This window comes from Notolepis coatsorum (genome assembly GCF_963971535.1).
Source record: "Notolepis coatsorum genome assembly, chromosome: 2".
Taxonomy (NCBI): domain Eukaryota; kingdom Metazoa; phylum Chordata; class Actinopteri; order Aulopiformes; family Paralepididae; genus Notolepis; species Notolepis coatsorum.
In genome coordinates this window covers 87,376,200-87,393,461 of record NC_140166.1, presented here as the reverse complement: position 1 = coordinate 87,393,461, position 17,262 = coordinate 87,376,200, and the positions used below count along the sequence as shown (strand labels likewise).

Below are 17,262 nucleotides of genomic sequence, written 5' to 3'. Positions count from 1 at the left end.
GTCCATTCTCTTCGGTTCAAATAACAAACTCAGCAAGACCGACGGCTTCTCAGTTACAGTGGGTGACAATATTGTCACAAGGAAAGATGAAATTACCTACCTGGGTTCCATCCTAGAGGCTAATCTCTCCTGTGACAAAATGGCATCCAATGTAATAAAAAAAGTCAACCAACGAACTCGATTCTTGTACCGGATCTCCTCTCTGGTAAACAAGAATACCCTGAAGACTCTGGCAGGAGCACTCATTCAGGGGTACTACGACTATGCTTGCACCTCATGGTACCAAAGCACCTCAAAGGCGCTAAAAACAAAATTACAAACATCTCAAAACAAACTGGTCAGACTACTGCTTGACCTTACTCCTAGAACCCACCTCACCCCTGCCCACTTTGACAACCTAGGATGGCTTAGAGTAGATGACAGAGTACAGCAACTTGCAATGGGCCTGGTCTACAAGATACACTACACGACCAAGGTACCCATGTACATGGCAAAATACTTCCCAAAGGTCAGTGAATACCACGATCACAACACCAGAGGGAGCTCCACAAATCATGTTAAACCCAGATTCGGCTCAAATAAGGGACTAAACACGTTTCGCAATTATGCCACATCAATGTGGAACGCCCTACCCAAAGCTGTAAAGGAATGTGGATCACTACCCACTTTCAAAACCTCTCTCAAGAGACACCTACGGGAGACTGCAATTCAACACTGGCCCCTGTAAATATCCTAACCCAACCCCCTCCAATGTACAGTCATTTACCTAGTATGGTTTTGTCAATAGTCCAATGTACAATTTTGTTTGTTTGTACAGAGTCTCCCCCCCCTCAATGTACAGTTTTGCTTGTCTATACAGTGTGCCCCCCCCCCCCCCCCAACCACCTCCAATGTAAATTACCCAGTATGGTTGTCAATATCCCAGTGTACCCAACCCCCCCCACCCAACCTCCTCCAATGTACAGTTTCTACGTCAAATGTATATACTCCCTTTTCTTGACTCCTTCTGTATCACAAACAGTACTGTATTTGCAAATCTGGTATGTCATAAATGTATAGATGTAGCAGTACTGACTATCTGTATGTCATGTATGTCATATATGTCCTGATGAATTGAAAATGGGGGACCCTGGTGGAAACAAGACGAAAGTCTTTCTCTGGTCTGCATCCCCTTAACAATTGTGTGTATTGAGCTGTACTGTATTGTACCCATTCTGCAATCTGTTAATAAAGTTTTCAATCAATCAATCAATCAAGTCCCCTGACGAATAGACATGTAATAAGAAATATGGTACAATTCTGTAGGATAGTAGTTTAACAGTTCAAAAGCAGGATGAACCTTGAGTCATAAGAATAGTCATTGGTCCCCTGAAACAAAGATTAAAACCCACTGGGTCAGTGCAGCTGTACAGTCGAACACAGGTTTAAAAGCATTGGGTCAGTGTGCTATACAGTCCGATGCAGGGTTGACCCTGCGCCTCTTACCTGTGTGCGCTGTGTCCGGGGTGCAGGGCGAGAGCGGAGGGCCGTCGGCGGCAGCGGCAGGGTCAGAGTGGGTGACAGAGTCGTTTCTCTCTCGCTCTCCTTCCTGCGTCACAAACAGGAAGCGTGAGCGGCAACCACAGCGAGGTGCAGTAATGTACTACCCAGCTTCCACTTCGAGCTAAACGTCTCACATGCGTCAACAGGCAGTCTAACGTGATCTTTGGAAGCTAAGAGCCAGAAGCCAACAGCAACAAGCCTGCAATGTATAGGGGAGTGCAAAGGGAGCGTTTGACACGTGCAAACATACATACTGCTGTACGTGCACATAAATAAACAAACAAACACACACACACACACACACACACACACACACACACACACACATACACACACAAGCAGGCACATCTCTGCATAATGGGGAACCACTTGTCAGCATCATATAACATGTAGGCCTACTTCTTCTAAAGGACACATTCGTCTCCATGGTTGTCAAGGAAATAGCTTTAGAGTAAATACTAAACATTATTAACATAATGTCATGTAAAAGGAAAAAAACATTACAGTAATGCTTAAAATATGCCAATCAAGGGAATAGAGTAGTTTTTGTTTGTTTTTGTACATGTCTTTTTTGATGACACAATATTTTTTACAAGGTAACTCCAAACGAATTAACCTGGTACCTTTACATTTAATTGAAGAAAAATAAAATAAAAAAACAGAGCCAAAGTCAGAGCCACAGTCAGCCAAGGCGTTAGTATACCGACAGCGGGAACTAATCTCAGCCACTCCCTACGATCAAAATGACACGTTTGCAGAGAAATGGAAGCGCTGCATTGGCTTCAACCGCCACAGTCTGGCACCGGCTCTCTACACGAACTGGTAGGATTCTCAGCTCCTGGTGTATAATCACCTGTGAGTATATACAGTATACAGCCTGATCTCACTTGAAATATGTAAATAAAGTACTTATCGACCACAGGAAAAAGTTACATATTGTACGTTATGTTATCTATTGACATATTTACAAAAATTTACAATCTGTACATATTACAAATAAGTAATGTATTTACAAAAATAAGTAGACTACATATTACATATTCAAACATTCTTTAACTTTTAACATTTTCAGAAAACATTTGAGTTCCCCTGCTGGAGAATAAACCCAGGACGCTCACATGGGAGGCAAGTGGCAAGACCAAGACACAATTTTCTGATCTGGTCTGACCCAAACCCGAACCTTAACCATAACCTTAACATTAACCACACTGTTACCTTAAAGTTTAAACTAACCATAGTTTCAAGTTTCTTTAATAGTTGTCATACAGAAGTACAGAATACTTTCATACAAAATGCTTCTCACTGTTACGCTCCAGAGACTGTGCTAGACAAGATAGTATCAAATAACATAGTATAGCATGTAATTTAGAAGTAGAAAATGAGGTCACAGTGTTCAGTATAGACATATGTACAATGTTCGATGCAGAATAGACGTAACTGAGTTACCATATAATATACAATACTATGCAGTGTACTAATGTACAGTACTATATAGTGCAAAGCAGAAATGGGATGAGGTACAATTTAGGTACAATTTACAGTAAGGTGTACGAGTTGTAGTGCAATCCTTCATCAATAAATATAAAGTGTGGGGAGTGGGTGCTACAGTGTGTTTGTTTAAAGTGGGTGTGTGCTATAAAGTGTGTGGAGTGGGTGCTACAGTGTGTTTGTTTAAAGTGAGTGGATGTGTGTGCTATGTGCGTTTGGTGGTTGTTGTTGTGTAGTGTTCATTGTTCGTTTAGCAGCCTGATGGCCTGGGGATAGAAGCTTCTTCTGAGTCTTTCTGTGCTCGCCTTGAGACTCCGGTATCGCTTGCCTGACCGCAGCAGTTCAAAGAGGCAGTTGTTCGGGTCATAGTCATAACCCTATCCCTAACCTTAACCATAACCCTAACTCTATCTTAACCACAACCATTAAACGTTAAAACAAACCTTCATAATAGTATTGCTGTGTATTTGTATCAGGGTTGGTGGGTCTTAGTCTAGTCACGAAAGCACTCACCCATGACCACGATCATTGTTGGTTTGACTCCCGGTCACTGTGTTTGTTTTGGACTTTTGCCAATATCGAAATGTAAATATATTACTTATTTAACCGTTTTTTCCTGTGGTCGATTAGTACTTCATTTACGTTCGTATTCTGATGAGACCGTGTGTGTATATATATATATATATATATATGGCAACATATTCATCTGTGGTTCTGTTCCGCTCAGGTTTGGTTCAGTATACTGACGCCGCAATCATTCACCAGTGCAGACGGTCACACACACAGAGCAGCATCACTTGACATACATGTCTAAAGAGCAACCCCATCATCTTTCTCAAGGCCTTGTAAACACTGCTGAAAAACTGGACGCATGTGGAAGGAAAGGAACTGCATTAGGTTTTCATTGTGGGCCTCATTTATCAATCAAAACATACAAAACATACACTATGTAACTCGTTTCTACTTAAAATGTTATTCAAACGAGGCTGGAAACAGTTGCCATGCATGTTTTGTGTTATAGAGGTGGGTGCTATAGATTATAGTATGACATCAATTGGCTAAATCTTGTCTATAACACCTTTAAGTAAATATTGATCAATTTTGATTCTGTCCATTATGGCATTATTATACGATACTATGTTTTGGTTATCAAAATGTGCTTAAAGGTAGAATCTGTAACATCATTGTAGCACTTGTGTCACTAACAGTAACAGCTGTTCGCCACGGGCACAGTTCTAGGTTCGAATGAGGAGAGGAGTAATATGCACAATTAAAAGAATAGTAGACCAGAGACCGCTATAACAATAACCGGTGTTTTAATTAAAAGCGCGCTAGCTAGACAGTAATACTACATACAGACGTAAAGTACAAGTAATGCTTTGAAGTATCCCTTTTTGGTTCTTTCAGTAACCTCTCCTTTCGGGAGGGTTAGTTCGATCTCAAGTCCTAGGTTGATTGGATCAACACATTTGGGTTGGTTCAGACGTCTCTGAGGTTATCTCTAGCTAAAAGCTAGGTTCCAGGTTGGATATTGGATGTATCCTCTTATCATCAGTAAACTCTATATCAGTTTATCATTTCAATAGGTAAACGTTTAAACATATTAATTTAAACCTTTAAGTGTGCAGGGAATGCAAATATTAGGTGAATTTACCCTTTAAACCATCTTTCTTTACAGGAGAACCATCAGTGATTCAGCTATAATCAATATGTCATCAATGGGATTCAAGTATCTTACTGGGTGAATTTACCCTTTAATTCTCCCTTCTTATAGGAGAATATCAGTACCCATATATCAAATTAAATCAAATCAAATACAAAATACAATATCAAAATAACAAGGTGAACGGGGAAGTCCTTGTATTCTCGTTCAATCAGGTCAATCCTACCGGACTGTTGGTGTAACAGGAGTTGAGCAACAGGGGTATTCACATCAGGCTGGCATTAGCCTTGAGCTATATCAGAGGTTCCGGGGTTGGCTCGCCATCTGGTATCAGTCCCGCACACCGCCTCGTCCCGCGTGGGAGGTGGGTGGTCTGGAACTGCTCCCAGGGTGGACCGGGGTGCAGGTTGAGAATTGCAGGTTTCAGTCTATGTTGTTTAGTCCATTCAGTCTGTTCAGTGCTGTTTCAAGATGCCGAGGAAGAGAGAGAAACTGAGGAACCGCCCGCTTATATAGAGACCCAAAATGTTCCAGAATGTTCGGTTATGACATCATACAGTGGTTCTAGAATGTTTTACGTTCTAGAAAGTTCTATTATGACATCACCACAAACATTCCAGAATGTTCTATGTTCCAGTAAGGTGTATTACGACATCACCACAAACGTTCTAGAAGATTCTATGTTCTAGAATGTTCTATTATGACATCATACTGTGACATCACAAATGTTCTTACATAATAGCATTAACTATTTATGTTCTTATTCAATGGCATTAACTATTTATGTCCCTATGACTAAATAGTTATGAATCTGAACCCTGGGTTACATCATCAAACAGTGACCTCTAGGAAAAAGAGCCCATATTGGTATTGCACTTTGTTTGGTTTTGTTTTGTGTGTGTTGGAGTTGAGTGGAGATAGGGGGTTTGGGTTGCTATTGCTGGCCACACCTCAGGTTCTGCCAAGAGAGGTCTGGAGAAATTCAAGTTCAAGTTCAAGTTTCCTTTATTGCCACACAACCAGGTTGGTGGTATTCTTGATCGGTACAGAGTGGATACATAATACAGTACAACATGACACAATAAATACATAAATACAGCACAGCATGACACAGCACAACATAAACACATAGAAGAATCTAGTCCATCGGTCAGGAGCTTGGTTAGTGTGGGGGCGGAAGGGAGAGAGGGGGGCCAAGGGAGTTCAGGCCTTCAGGGTCCGAATGGCGGTGGGGAAGAAGCTGTCCTTGAAGCGGGTGGTTTTTGAAAAGATGGACTTAAAGCGCCTACCTGAGGGCAGGGGCTGAAACAGGGGGTGTGCTGGGTGTGAGGGGTCCTTAGCAATCTTTCTGGTGCGGGGGGTTGTGCGGGAGGTGAAGATGGAGTCCAGGGAGGGAAGGTCACATCCTATGATCTTGGAGGCCTTATTAATGATGCGCTGAAGTTTTTGAATGGAGAGTTTTTGTGCGGAACCGTACCAGACTGTGATTGAAGAGGTGAGTATGCTTTGTATGATGGCGGTATAGAATTGGACCAGCAGGTGGCATTTGACCCTGTACTTCCTCAGTTGCCTGAGGAAGTACAGGCGCTGTTGGGCCTTTTTTGTGATGTAGGTGATGTTGGTGTCCCATTTTAAGTTATTGTTGATGTGGGTGCCGAGGAATTTGAGTGAGTCCGTCAGAGTTATGGATTGGTCAGAGATTGATAGTGGGAGTTTGTCTGTTTTGTTGGCAGATCTGAAGTCGATGGCTATTTCTGTAGTTTTGGAGGTGTTGAGCAGGAGGTTGTTGATGGAGCACCATCTCGCTGCTCTGTCCGGTATGAGGTCTCATCATTGTTTGTGATCAGGCCGAGGATGGTGGTGTCGTCTGCATATTTAAAGATTTTTACTGAGCTGTCCAGGGAGATGAGTTGGTTGGTGTAGATGGAGAAGAGCCAGGGGGAAAGGACGCAGCCCTGTGGGGCACCAGTGCTGAGTGTCAGGGAGTGGGATGTGAGGTTGTTCACCTTGACTTTTTGGGTTCTCTTGTTGAGGAAGTCAAGGATCCAGTAGTTTATGGCCGGGTTGATGTTCATGTCCTGAAGTTTGGAGAATAGTTTGTTGGGGGAGATGGTGTTAAAGGCTGAACAAAAATCGATAAACAGGATGCGTGCGTATGTGTTGGAGGTTTCTAGGTGTAGGAGTGTGTGGTGACACAGTATAATGTCTGTGTGAATTGTTACACCAAAATGTGGTTTGTGTCCTAGCATTGCTAGAATGTCTGAATCAGAATCAAAGCCTCCTTTGGTGGTAAGAGCTCACACAAACATTCTATGGCCATGTCAGAGCCCCATGCATTGTCTATGGAGCAGCCCCAGATTCTACTACCCAGTTTGGAGGGTTCAGAGAGGGTTCTTTCTCTCTTTCTTCTTTCTAGCTTATGAGAGGGTGGTGCCAGTTCGCAAATACTGACTGAACTGTCCTGGCGCACAGAAAGAGCATAATGACTGAACTGTCCTGGGGCACAGGAAGAACATACTGACTGAACTGTTCTGAGACACAGGAAGAACATACTGGCTGAACTGTTCTGGGGTACAGGAAGAACATACTGGCTGAACTGTTCTGGGGTACAGGAAGAACATACTGACTGAACTGTTCTGGGGCACAGGAAGAACATACTGACTGAACTGTTCTGGGGCACAGGAAGAACATACTGACTGAACTGTTCTGGGGCACAGGAAGAACATACTGACTGAACTGTCCTGGGGCACAGGAAGAACATACTGACTGAACTGTCCTGGGGCACAGGAAGAGCATACTGACTGAACTGTTCTGGGGTACAGGAAGAGCATGTGTGAATTATTAAAATAATCAAACGGGTATTCCCCTTTAAAATGTACTGTACTGCATGTTGTACAATAGCGTATAACACCTCTGAGCCAATACAGTGTTACTAGCATGGTCGGTAGAGAGACAGAGAGAGAGAGTGCAGTCAGGCCTCCTGTCCACTAAATGGTTGAAACTGAGACACAACAGAGCAGGAAATCGATGTAACAAGGAAATGGCAGATTGAGTTACGCATCATTCTCTGTGGTTCCACTCTCACTTTCAACTGCCTTTTATGGGCAATTCTCTTCAACACAGGTTACCCAATCAAATGCATTAGATGCAAGGAGTGATGTAGAGGTATGAACCCTTTTGGTGTTGAGATTCCACTGGTAGTGGATTTAATTCTAGAAGCGTATACATTACAGCTTAGTATTTGTGATACTATACCTATACTTGCATCAAAACATACTATTTTAAGATACAAGATGAAATTACTTGTTGATGGGAAAATCCCAATATTGTGATATTCTTGGACAGTTAAAGGTGGGGTAGTCAATTTCAGTTTGAGCTATTGCATCCAAATTATGTTTTATTTAAATGTGGGGCTTACAGATCTGAATCAGAAATGCACCCATATCTCAGTAAAATCACCATGGGTACTGTCATAGTGTCCTTGTTAAATCACTATGGTTACTAGTCAACGTGTCCTAGTTAAATTACTATGGTTACTGCCATAGTGTCCTAGTTAAATCACTATGGTTACTCCCATAGTGTCCTAGTTAAATCACCATGGTTAATGTCATAGTGTCCTAGTTAAATCACCATGGTTAATGTCATAGTGTCCTAGTTAAATCACTATGGTTAATGTCATAGTGTCCTAGTTAAATCACTATGGTTACTGCCATAGTGTCCTAGTTAAATCACTATGGTTACTGCCATAGTGTCCTAGTTAAATCACTATGGTTACTGCCATAGTGTCCTAGTTAAATCACTATGGTTAATGTCATAGTGTCCTAGTTAAATCACTATGGTTACTGCCATAGTGTCCTAGTTAAATCACTATGGTTACTGTCATAGTGTCCTAGTTAAATCACTATGGTTACTGCTAGGGATGTCCCGATCACATTTTTTTGCTCCCGATCCGATCCCGATCATGTGATTTTGAGTATCTACTGATACCGATCTTTCCCGATCCGATAAAAAAAAATCAGAAATGCACCCATATCTCAGTAAAATCACCATGGGTACTGTCATAGTGTCCCTGTTAAATCACTATGGTTACTAGTCAACGTTTCCTAGTTAAATCACTATCGTTACTGCCATAGTGTCCTAGTTAAATCACTATGGTTACTCCCATAGTGTCCTAGTTAAATCACCATGGTTAATGTCATAGTGTCCTAGTTAAATCACCATGGTTAATGTCATAGTGTCCTAGTTAAATCATTATGGTTAATGTCATAGTGTCCTAGTTAAATCATTATGGTTAATGTCATAGTGTCCTAGTTAAATCACTATGGTTACTGCCATAGTGTCCTAGTTAAATCACTATGGTTACTGCCATAGTGTCCTAGTTAAATCACTATGGTTAATGTCATAGTGTCCTAGTTAAATCACTATGGTTACTGCCATAGTGTCCTAGTTAAATCACTATGGTTACTGCCATAGTGTCCTAGTTAAATCACTATGGTTACTGCTAGGGATGTCCCGATCAATTTTTTTTGCTCCCGATCCGATCCCGATCATGTGATTTTGAGTATCTACCAATACCAATCTTTCCCGATCCGATACAAAAAAAATAATTAAATTATATATAATCTTTTTTTTTTCTCCCAATTTCTCACATTAATAATAATAATAATAATAATTTAGGACCTGCTCCGAGGTCACCATTTGGCACACATGCGAACCATGCATACAATGCGTATCTGCGATTAACCCATCCCGTCGTCCTTCCCCCCCAAGGGCAGCCGGGAGCAGACAGGCGCCACGTGAGCCGCGCCAGGGGACCAATCCAAGTGCTCCTGTCCGTCTTCGTCAAGGACGCCACAGCGTTAGCGATCTTGTTGTTGTGCATGTTTTTCCATTGGGTTTATCTTATCGGGGGGGGAAACCCTTGCGAGCACGGGGAGAACATGCAAACTCCACACAGAAAGGCCTGGGAGATACCCCACCTGGGTAACTGGCATCATGGAAACCTGGTCCCCAAGCGGGATTCGAACCCTGGACCTTCTTGCTGTGAGGCGACAGTGTTAACCACTACACCACCGTCACCCTGAATGTTGACGTTATCCAGGTGAAAAGTTAACTTCATTCAAGCGAGGTATTGCAACCGGAGTAATCTAAAAACTCTGCCTCCAACCTGCTGCTTCATGAGAGCAATGGCGCCATCGTCTGTAAAAATCAGGTGACTGCAAGTTCTGCAACTAGTGGATGTCCCTCATCCTTGACATAAATCATTTGATGTATAATTAAATCAAAGGAAATGCGTTTGTTTTGGCAAAATTCTTCTGCTCTGTGTGACAATAAATAAATGAATGATGATATGCAATTTAAAACCAAAACTAAGGCCTCAGTATGAGTTTAAGACGTGAACATGGTCATGTTTGTTGAATAAATAAAAAAAAGTTAAAAAAAAAATTATAATAATATCAATTTTTTTTAGCTTTTTTCCCCCTGATCCCGATCTTCTGAAAATCACGTGATCGGATCGGGACATCCCTAGTTACTGCCATAGTGTCCTAGTTAAATCACTATGGTTACTGCCATAGTGTCCTAGTTAAATCACTATGGTTACTGCCATAGTGTCCTAGTTAAATCACTATGGTTAATGTCATAGTGTCCTAGTTAAATCACTATGGTTACTGCCATAGTGTCCTAGTTAAATCACTATGGTTACTGCCATAGTGTCCTAATTAAATCACTATGGTTAATGTCAGTGTCCTAGTTAAATCACTATGGTTAATGTCAGTGTCCTAGTTAAATCACTATGGGTAATGTCATAGTGTCCTAGTTAAATCACTATGGTTAATGTCATAGTGTCCTAGTTAAATCACTATGGTTAATGTCATAGTGTCCTAGTTAAATCACTATGGGTACTAGTGAACATGTCATAAGAGTTCCATTATTCACCATCTATGGAGCAGCTCCAGGATGTATCTCTTGTAACACTTGGTGTTCAGCTTAAGGAGACACTTGTTCATATTCACAATTTGAAACTGAGCTTTCCGACATTATAGAAATAACAGATGTGAATTCTATTGTAGGGTGGACTTTCCCTTTAAGATTGTGCCTGAAGATGTTTTTTTTTACCTGGCATCCGTTGTGTGACGGCCCCAGTCGGTCCTCAGTGATAGGAGACCCGTGGCTGGAGCTGCTGGAGTCCCCAGCATAGCCCTCCTCACTGGTCACGTCCTGGGGCCGACAGTACCTCCTAGGAGGACCAGACACCCTCAACCTGGACTACACACACACACACACACACACACACACACACACACACACACACACACACACACACACACACACACACACACACACACACACACGCACACGCACGCACACGCACACGCACACACACACGCACACACACACGCACATGCAGGTATGGAGATGTTATGTCATTAAGTCTTGATGTTATGTCACTTTATATCCAACAGTGGCTCAGGAGGTAGAGCAGTCGTCAGGGCCCAAGAGTTCAAAACTTTTTATCACAATTAGATCGGATCAGATTTTGAAATCCCATATTTTTGGATCCATGATTAGACAACTCAGCCAGATTTTGTCCCGGCATTTCAAAGCGATTCAGGATAGGATCACTCTGATACAGATTCAGACTTTTCAAGATTACCAGATCCTGATTATCAGTGCTTTAAAGCACTGGAACATTACTGAGAAAGATTAAGATTTTCTAACCTTCAAATTATATATAATATTTGGGGGGCTTTAAAGGTTGCAATATGTAACTTTTTGAGTGTCAATTTGTATGGCCCTACAAATGTATGAACAATTAAAAGAGCACATTATCCATCTAGAAGTCATACTCTTCAAGAATATAGGACTATATAACCTAAATTGATACTCAAGAAAAGTTGCACATTGCACCTTTAAGCCTACATATCGCCACCTATTGTATAACAATTTAGAGCCATTTATTAAGAAGAATATAATAAATCATATTTTGCCAAGTATATAACAGCACTTGATTTAAATTATAATAAAAAGCCAAATTTTAATCAAAAACAATAAATCTAATAGGGCAACAACAACAACAATTTCACAGATCCTCTTCATTCATTCATTGAAAGGCAGCTGTAGAGCAGCATCTTCAATGCATGCTTTGAGGAGCTGAATCTGAAGTCCGCCACAGTGTCCCTCTTTGTGACGATACTGATGATCCTCCAGAGCCCCTGGCCCCTGTTGATGATCCAGTGTCCCTCTTTGTGATGACACTGATGATCCTCCAGAGCCCCTGGCCCCTGTTGATGATCCAGTGTCCCTCTTTGTGATGACACTGATGATCCTCCAGAGCCCCTGGCCCCTGTTGATGATCCAGGCCCACCTGCGGATGTTTCTCTAAATGAGAGACTCAGTGGTCGTACTATGAGAGATGCCATTGTCAACAACTACTTTTGAAGTTGATATATGATGACCTATTATTTGTAGATAATTGTTTGATGATTGAAAATTTTATTTATGATTGATATAATATTTGTTGAGATAATTTTGTGATGATACATTTATTATTTGGTTGAATGTGTGAGGATTCGCCTGTTCCCTGGACCTTTTTTTCCCTTTCCTCACCTCACCAGCCCCCACCCTTGCGAGAATTTTCCCTGCCTCCTACTCTTCACCAGCCCCCACCCTTGTGAGAACTTTTGCCTGCCTCCTACTCTTCACCAGCCCCCACCCTTGGACATTCTGTTCCTCTACCCTCACGCACCTGTTGGGAGTTTGCAATCTGCTCGGGAGAGTACTTAGGTGGCAGGCTCCCTTCCAGTCCTGGTCGGGTCGTTCTGTATCTGTATCTGTGTCTGTGTTCATGGAGTGCTGTACGTTACCATTCTGTACGTCACCATCACCTGCCGCGTCTCCGGCGTGAGACGACGGCCCAGCCATTCACCACCTGTCGCCGTTTGCCTGGAGTGGGACGCCGTCTTCGCTCTCTAATTCTCTACGGGAGGTTTTCCAGTGTTCCCACTCCAGACGTCAAGGCGGCTCGCCATCGCTCCCGATTCCACGGGAGGAAGGCGTCTCTTTGTGTTCCTCGTTCCTGGGGTGAGGCTCGTCGTCGCTCCCTAGTATTCCACGGGAGGATGGCGTGTGCTCATCCCGTTCCCCTCGGACCCAGACTCGTCATCGCTCCCTATTTCCACGGGAGGATGGCGTGTTCTCGCCCCAGTCCCCTGGGACCCTCTGTGTTCTGCGCTGCCCGTCTGCAGCATCCGAGGAGGAGGAGGAGGATCTCCGTGCCCGGCCCCCGCTGTCGGGCCCCTGTCCCCATGCCAGGCCTCCGCCGTCGGGCCCCTGTCCCCATGCCAGGCCTCCGCCGTCGGGCCCCTGTCCCCGTGCCAGGCCTCCGCCGTCGGGCCCCTGTCCCCGTGCCAGGCCTCCGCCGTCGGGCCCCTGTCCCCGTGCCAGGCCTCCGCCGTCGGGCCCCTGTTCCCATGCCAGGCCTCCGCCGTCGGAACCCTGTCCTCATCCCTGTAAGCAGCTCTGGCCCTCGCACTGTCCAAGGCCTTAACCATGTTCTCTGTCCCTGTCTCCAGCCCGCCTCTCCGGGCCTCTGTCCCTGTCCCCCTCTCCAGTGCCCCTGGTCCTGGCCCTGACACTTAGCCCTGGTCCTTAGCCCTGGCCCTTAGCCTTAGTCCCTTAGCCTGTTCGCCTCTTAAAGGCACAGTGCCGCATTTTCCAGATTTCTTTGACTCTAGTGTTTTTGTGTTCTCCCTTAACACTTTCCGTGCCACTCACGAGATTTCTCTGATTTTTTTATAGGTGGTTGCGTGCCACTCACGAGATTTCTCGGAATTATTATTATTATAATTTTTTTGCGATTTGAAAAATTATTGCATCACCCGAGCCTACCCGAGTATAGCCGAGCTGCGCCGGTGATCACTGTGGAAAAAAGCGCCCCCTGTCGTCTCCCAGATGACATAAGTGATTTTGGAATGGACTCAATGAAAATGAATGGGGAAAAAAATCCGGTACTCCACATTTTCCAGTTCACTGATCCAGCCGGGGTTACCACAGTTCATTCTGGAGCCTCAGATCCCCGCGGATCATGGAGATCTACAGTGTCGCGTTGGATCCATACACGTATCGATTTTTTCGAATGGTGATCAGGAATTGGAATATACCAGTTGGATACCATCTGATGTCAGGTAAGGACTCTATGTTATCAGTGGTAGGATAATCGGAGTAAGTTTGATGAAGTTATAAGCTGTTTTGTGAAATGTCTTCTTTCGGTTTCACTGTAAAAGTCTGTGAGGAAATCAACGGAGCGATTATCAGTGCGCGGCCGTAATGTGCTTGCGTGCACGTATAATATTGATCATCTAGCGTTTATTTGAAAACTATTCATAAAAAGGCAGACGAATATCAACGTTGTGGAATATTCCACTAAAAGACGATTTTCATAGAATGCTCCAGAATGAGCTGTTTTTTATATCAAAACGGGGGCTTTTCTAACTGCTCTGAAACGGAAACGACGCGATAAAAAATAAATCTGCCTTCACAGCACTGACTGGAAAATAGTCTTTGATAATGCGATGGGCAGATTAGACACATAGCCATAATTTAAAACATAGATTAGGCGATATTAACGTTAACATTGGCGCCGATGGTGGCATTCAAGCGGTAAAACGGAAAACCAGGCGTGGCGCTCAAAGTGTTAAAGGGACTGTGCCGCTTTTTGTTTTGTAAAAAATAAATGCCCTGTTTTGGCTTACTCTCATACCTGTCTTGTGTTGTGCAATTGGGGTCGGTTACAAACCATAACAGAATGCACTGTTCTGAGAGGTAGACTAGAGGCCACTGTAAATGTGACAGAAAAAAGTTAATACAAATTTTGCAACCACTGAGCCTACAAACAATGTATTATTTTAATTTACAAACTCTACCAGCTTTTTATATTGAAATGTATTTGAAATTAATTGTATACTATATTTTGTTCTGGTAATCCACTCTAAATCCACCCTTCTACTGGGATCAAGGTAATCCTGATTTTTTGGATAAAAATGAACCCAATCCTATGTTAAAGTTTTGAACTACGCATTTTGAAGATTTGATCCAGATTCGATTACCTGATCTGATCGGATTCCAATCCTGTTTTTTGGTTTTGAACTACCCATTTGCAAGATTTAATCCAATCCGATAGTCAAAATCTGATCAGATCACTTTTGAACTCCTGGGCCCTGGTAATCAGAAGATTCAGGGTTCGATTCTGTGTCGAAGTGTCCTTGAGCAAGAGGGCTTGACATTAACTTTTTGGCTCACTAGCCACTGTGGCTAGTGGTTTTCCAAAGTCACTAGCCACTCAGCATTTTCACCAGCCAAAAATCACCACACTAAATAATTTTTTCATCAATACGTTCCTATTTTATAGCGTGATGATGAATAGGATTAAAATCAAAATGCATATGATCGGTAGGCCTGTCACGATAACACATTTTGCTGGGCGATTAATTGTCCCAGAAATTATTGCGATAAGTGATATTATTGCGGTTTTGAGAGAAATAATTTTTTTGAGAAATGTATTTCCCAAAAGTTTTCAATCAACTTTTTTTTTTTTTACTAATATAATGATAATAGCATAATAATGCAAGGAAACCGTTTCAAAGTGCAATAAACCTTTATTTAACATTGGAAGACATTTTAAATATCCTAAATTACTACCTAACCAATCAGATATGAGGTAGCGTCAGAAGCAGAGTAACCTCGTTCCCAGTTTTATCTCCGTGAGAGCAATGATAAAACGAGCAGAGCAATGTGTGTGGACAAGAGGCGGGTTGTTTACTGTAGGAAGGGGCTTTTAGACCCATGTTTTTATTTTTTGCTTCGAAAAGAGGGACGTGGGACATTAGGTAAAATGGCTGTGCAGTATACAACCAAAAGCGGGACACATGGTCACCCTAATTGTGGCTCGCGTTTGTTTACTGTAGCTCGCGGATTATGTGATGGGCAAGCTACTTGGAAAATGTAGTAAGCTACACTACCAGTTACTCTCGATTAAAATATAGCTCAACAATAATCAAATAAACACAAATATATACTATCTCTATTGGAATGGAGACTTTTCAGCACAGGATAAACTAGGGATGGGCAAAAAAAAACAGATCGATTGATCACATGATGTACTTGAGTACTCGTGGAGGAAAACGCTGTACAAAATAAACGTCTTTTCCGGTGTTTTAGACTTTGCTCTTTTATTTTTAAACCCACCGACCGGAAGTATTGTTGTTATTATCCTAGCAGAACCTATGAGCGGACAACTTGTGTCGTCCGGTTCTGTGTTTTTGAGCTAATGATAAAACAAATGTTGAGATTGTTGGTGAACAACTAACTTTAGGTTAGTTTTAACGTTAGCTACTAACGTTAGATGCAGCTACTACAGGCAATCAACGATGAGGAGGAAGCGTCATAGCATCAACGCTAGATCTTTAATCTTTATTTAGCAGTCCAGTTTCTCCGGGCAGTAGCGTATAGCGTTTGTTCACGCTACATCACTACTTGGGTCTAAAAATAGCTACACTACAAAGAACGCTACTTGGTTCAAAAGGAGCGACGCTACCATCACGCTACTGAGAAATGTAGTTAAGCTATGTAGCGTTGCTACTGCCCAACATACGCATGGTGCTCACAGGAGCTCCCGTGCTGTACTCTGTAGTAACGTCAGCGGCCCGCCTCCCCACACAGAGAGGTACTGGTTCCCGCCTCATTAAAACAAACACGCAAATAGCAATTAATTGCGCCCGTCAAAATCATTGCATTCATTTTCATTATTGCGCGATAAATTGATTTATTGCTTATTGCAACAGGCCTAATGATCTGTATCATGAGTTGTAGTATTATGTAGTATCACTTGGATTGACTTAATTATTGCAGATGCCTTTTGTAGACTACAATGTTTTTTTTTCATAGAAAAAAAGTCACCGGCCACTGTGGCCGGTAGAATGACAGAGTTACCGGCCACAGCCGAATTCTACCAGCATTTGGCCGGTGGTCAGGTGTTAATGTCAAGCCCTGAGCAAGACACTCACTGTAACCCCTAACAGCTTCCGATGAGCAGGTTGACACCTTGCATGGTTGCCTCTGCCGCGAATGAATGGGTGGATGAGTGAGGCATACGTTGTAAAGCGATTTGGATAAAAGTGTATATGTACTGTAAATGTAACCAGGTCAATTGGACATTGTTTATTATTTTATTAAGGATTGAAATGTCACCAAATCCTTTTACAAATGTCTCCAAGTGGTTATTATTATTTATTATTTCTTTATACCAAAGGCACTTTTATTTGAACGTAACTTGAGAAAGTTCACATTCGAGAGTTTCGCCTTCCGGGTCAATTATTAGCGCGATGATAGAAGCAACCTTTTCCGGTTTGGGGGTTCAGTTGCAACAAGCATTCAACGTGGGAGGTACGTTTGACTATTGTAGCGCGCAGCACTTTTATGTATTACTCTGTTGTATATATATTTTGTATAAGAATTCAATGTTAACAAATGATAATGACTCAATAGTGTTGTAATGAATGGTGTGGTTAGGT

General features: G+C 42.5%; 1 protein-coding gene across 1 annotated transcript in view; it reads right to left on the bottom strand.

Annotated features, from left to right (window-relative positions):
- il16 (interleukin 16) overlaps window positions 1-17,262 on the bottom strand; it is a 222,082-nt gene that overhangs the window by 20,607 nt on the left and 184,213 nt on the right. The window contains exons 18-20 of the mRNA XM_084308249.1: window positions 10,811-10,960; window positions 6,583-6,771; window positions 1,486-1,588 (exon numbers count right to left, since the gene is read on the bottom strand). Of these exons, the coding sequence (XP_084164375.1) occupies window positions 1,486-1,588; window positions 6,583-6,771; window positions 10,811-10,960 (442 nt within the window). The remainder of the gene's footprint in view (window positions 1-1,485; window positions 1,589-6,582; window positions 6,772-10,810; window positions 10,961-17,262) is intronic.